This window comes from Chaetomium globosum, genomic scaffold (assembly GCF_000143365.1).
Source record: "Chaetomium globosum CBS 148.51 scaffold_3 genomic scaffold, whole genome shotgun sequence".
Lineage (NCBI taxonomy): Eukaryota > Fungi > Ascomycota > Sordariomycetes > Sordariales > Chaetomiaceae > Chaetomium > Chaetomium globosum.
In genome coordinates, this window is record NT_165978.1 from 3,302,672 (window position 1) to 3,306,941 (window position 4,270).

Below are 4,270 nucleotides of genomic sequence, written 5' to 3' on the forward strand. Positions count from 1 at the left end.
ATCTGCCGCTTTCTAGTGCTTTGGATTCCTTCTTTACCCAGTCACCAGGGACGAGGCCCCATGGTGGGCACACGGCCCCAGATACCAGAACATTTCTTTTATCAGCCGGGCGTCGCCTGGCAGTCCTTCCCGCTCTGACATCTTCGTCGCCGTCACCGAGCGCGCTCCTCGAAGAAGATGTCAACGCCTACCTTCACCACCCCATTCGCCGCCTGGGGGTGCGTTGGATGTGGTGGTGGAAGGCGAGGAGGGGGGAACTTACGCGGTTGGAGTTGTATTCTATCCACATGGAGTTTTTGGCTGGATTGGTTATGAGCTGCCCGGCTACTGTGGGCACGATGTCGGTGGGGGGGATGTGTCGGAGGCCGGGGCCGAGGCGGAGGGGGTTCTTGGGATGCGAGGGGATTAGCGAGGGGTCAATTGTCTCCCCTGGGAGGACTATCGGGTAACCGGTCGCCATGGTTGGTGGTGGCTTTGTTGGGGTTGTTTGTCGTGGGTTTGGTAGTCAAGGTGGTGGTGATGTTTTGGTGTAGATCGTTTTGATTGTTCTAGATTTGGAGATAGCCTTGTTTGCTCTGCAGATAGATGGCAGTTTGGCAGCCTTGGTGGGGCTGTCGGGACCTGCCAAGCCCAGCAGTCCTGACGGTCAAATACATCTTGTCGGAAGCAGTTGGGCTGCAAAATAGCATGTGGATGGTGTAATTTCGAGTAATTTCATGCTCTGGTATCATCCAATTTTTGGTTTGGCACTCAAAGAACATCAGCGGGGCAGCTCCGCCCGATTGCAGGGATTTAAATTTTAGGTCAACCAGGAATTTTTTGGAACCCCCACCACGAAGACGGCGAAGTTTTGGTGAGAGACGAAGTTACAGCCCTCCTTCACTCCGACTTCACTCACCTCCTTTACTCCCCTCCTTCACTCACCAACCCCGACTTTCCAAACGTACCTCCTTACCCGCCATCAATAATGAGCGACACTGGGGCTAAGCCTGGCCCGGAGCCAAGCGAGCGCACTGTCATCGGCATCACCTTTGGCAACTCCAACAGCTCCATCGCCTACCTGGTTGACGACAAGGCCGAGGTTATTGCGAACGAGGATGGAGGTGAGGGGATTCTGATATGGTGCCAGCCTGGTGATCGCACGCATGACCACTAACTCCCTACTCTCTTAGATCGCCAGATCCCCACCATTCTGTCGTACGTCGACGGCGAAGAGTACTACGGCCAGCAGGCCAAGAACTTCCTCGTGAGGAACTCCGAGAACACAGTCGCCTACTTCCGTGACTTCCTCGGGCAAGAGTTCAAGTCGATCGACCCAACCCACAACCACGCCTCGGCCCACCCCCAAGAATCCGGCGAGACCGTCTCCTTCACGATCAAGGACAAGGCTGGCGAGGAGGAGCCTGCTTCGACCCTGTCCATTTCTGAGATTGCCACCCGCTACATCCGCCGCCTGGTGGGCTCTGCCTCGGAGTACCTCGGGAAAAAGGTCACGTCGGCCGTCATCACCGTCCCCACCAACTTCAACGACAAGCAAAAGGCCGCCCTTATCGCTGCCGCCGCCGCCGCCGACCTTGAGGTCCTCCAGCTCATCAGCGAACCCATCGCTGCCGCTCTTGCCTACGACGCGCGCCCCGAAGCCAAGGTTCAGGACAAGATTGCTGTGATTGCGGACCTGGGCGGCACGCGGTCGGATGTCGCCATCGTGGCGAGCCGCGGTGGTATGTACACCGTCCTGGCCACGGTCCACGACTACGAGTTTGCTGGTGTTGCGCTCGACAAGGTGCTCATGGACCACTTCGCCAAGGAGTTCCTGAAGAAGAACTCGGGCGCCAAAGACCCGCGCGAGAACGCCAGGAGTCTGGCCAAGCTGAGGCTCGAGTCCGAATCCACCAAGCGCGCGCTCAGCCTGGGCGCCAACGCCAGCTTCAGCGTCGAGAGTCTGTCAGACGGCATCGACTTCGCGAGCACCATCAACCGTCTGCGCTACGAAACCATCGCGAGGACCGTGTTTGAGGGTATCAACCGGCTGGTGGAGTCGGCGGTTAAGAAGGCCGGCCTGGACGTGCTGGACGTGGACGAGGTGATCCTGTCCGGCGGCACTTCGCACACCCCGCGCATCGCTTCCAACCTCAGCAACATCTTCCCCCAGACCACAAGGATATTGTCGCCTTCGACCGAGGTGACGGCGCTCAACCCCTCCGAGGCCGAGGCCCGTGGCGCCGCCCTGCAGGCGAGCCTGATCCAGGATTACGAGGCCGAAGACATCGAGCAGTCGACCCACGCTGCCGTTACCACGGTACCGCACGTCTCCAACGCCATCGGTGTCATCTCAGTGAACGAGGCCGGCGAGGAAGTGTTCGTCCCCATCGTTCCCCCTGAGACGGCCGTCCCGGCGCGCCGCACGGTGCACGTGTCCGCCCCCAACGGCGGCGACGTCCTGGTCAAGGTTGTCGAGGGCAACACGCATATCAAGGTGACCCAGCCCGAGCCTAAGGCCAAGGAGAACGGCGAGTCTAAGGCTGCCAAGGTCGAGGATGCTGACGACAGCGACGAGGAGGACAGCGACTTCTCGGAGGATGAGGAGGAGGAGGAGGAGAAGCGGGAGAAGGTCTGGAAGATCGGGTCCACCCTCGCCGAGGCGGGTGTGAAGGGTGTCAAGAAGGGTGGCAAGGTGGAGGTCTCGATCACTGTGAACTCGGATCTGTCGGTTATCGTAACAGCGCGAGAGGTTGGCGGCAAGGGCGGCGTCCGCGGGACACTGACGAGTGCCTAGGCGGCATCCTTTGGGCAAGGTCGCTGCCACAGCAGCATGTCGGCACATAGACTACGATGAGAGCGCACTGCAACCCCCGCCTGGCCGGGGATGCGTGGGCCATGATGGGCATTATTACGGCTAGTTAATTCGCCTTCTCTGATAGATACTCTACATACACGGCTGATTCCCGCAGTTATCATTGGTATGTCATGCTACATACGTCCCCGCCCCTTTCTACGTAGGCAGGCGTGGCATTTGCCGGCCTACACTTGGTGTCAGATTCTCCCTTCACGGTTAGCCACGTTGCGATTCGGGTTGGGGGGCAACGTCAAGTTCATGAGCATATCTGAAGAGGGAGCTGGCCACAAAGAGGGAGATGATCCCTTTTATGCCCATTGCCAGATTCTTCCTTCAAAGGTAAGTCACGTTCCAGATCAGTTTGGGAAACAAATATAAGTTCATATGTATATTTTAGAGGAGTCAGCTGAGGAGAGGCGGAGGATCACTCCGCATTTTCTCTTCTTCGTATCTTTGCCTCTTTTCCTTCTTCACTCATCATATCCTGGCCTTAGGTCCCCTAATTTAAAGGCGCGAGGGACTTGAATACCGGCATCCCATTTGTGTCTTGGATTGGCGATGCACTCATCGCACCGGTTTGGAATCACAGCATCAAAGTTGCCGTGAATGTGTGAGTTGTGCAGCACCGGCGGCATCTCTTCCATCCACCCGTCGTCGAGGTAGGAGTAATAGTTACCCCAATGACTGCAGTAATACTGGCTCGCCTGCGGGTCTTCGAGGCTCCGCGGCATGCGGTGGGCGGCGATGTGGCACTCGCAGCGCGGATGGCACAGTTCGACGCGGCAGACCGGACAATGGAGAGGTGGGTAGGCCCCCCGTCGCTCAAGCGCTTCGGCGTCCGCTTCGGCTTCCTTGTTGTGTAACTCCACCACCCGCTCCCAACAAGGTCGGCAGACCATGTGCCCGCAGATGAGCACCGCGCCACGCTCAAGATCCGGCATATCCTCGCGGTCTTTGGCGTCGCGGGGTATGTAGATAGGCACAAAGCGGAGAGAGAGCTGTGCGTCGGCGCAGAGGGCGCACCGGGCGAAGGGCGGCTTGATGCCATAGAAGTAACCGTCCATCGCCAACTTCAACTCTTGGAAGCGTTCCGCTTCCTCCCGCTTCTCGCCGAACCACGTCGCATACTCTGGCGCACCCCTTGGCCTGTGAGGCTCATCGCCGGCAACCGTGCACCGGCGCCGCACATCCCTCGTGTAGTCGTCCATGGGCTCCCAGTAATCCAACCGCGAGGGTGGAAATTCCAGCTCTCGTTCTCTCCTCTCAAATTCGCTTTCTTCTGGTTCTTCGCCCCTCGCATCTTCGTCTTCTTCTTCGTCCTCCTCCTCCTCCACCTCCTCCTCATCATCATCACCACCCCCCACCGCACCATCCTTCTTCTTCTCCTCCTCCTTTTTCTCTTCCTCCTTTTGCTCTTCCCTCCTTCCCGCCCCC

The 4,270-nt window shown here is 58.5% G+C and overlaps 3 protein-coding genes across 3 annotated transcripts in view; 1 reads left to right on the plus strand and 2 right to left on the minus strand.

The window, feature by feature from the left end:
- Positions 1-152: 152 nt before the first annotated feature.
- On the minus strand, positions 153-460 carry CHGG_06363 (uncharacterized protein; the record flags this gene model as incomplete). The annotated part of the gene is made up of 2 exons (XM_001222457.1): positions 153-191; positions 263-460. The coding sequence occupies 2 exons, from the start codon at positions 458-460 to the stop codon at positions 153-155; spliced, it is 237 nt and encodes a 78-aa protein (XP_001222458.1).
- A 507-nt stretch (positions 461-967) lies between these two features.
- On the plus strand, positions 968-2,776 carry CHGG_06364 (uncharacterized protein; the record flags this gene model as incomplete). Its single annotated transcript, XM_001222458.1, has 2 exons — positions 968-1,103; positions 1,173-2,776. The coding sequence occupies 2 exons, from the start codon at positions 968-970 to the stop codon at positions 2,774-2,776; spliced, it is 1,740 nt and encodes a 579-aa protein (XP_001222459.1).
- Positions 2,777-3,306: 530 nt separating this feature from the next.
- CHGG_06365 (uncharacterized protein) overlaps positions 3,307-4,270 on the minus strand; it is a gene marked incomplete at both ends in the record, with an annotated part of 1,759 nt that continues 795 nt past the window's right edge. Inside the window, one exon of the mRNA XM_001222459.1 lies at positions 3,307-4,233. Within this exon, the coding sequence (XP_001222460.1) occupies positions 3,307-4,233 (927 nt within the window). The remainder of the gene's footprint in view (positions 4,234-4,270) is intronic.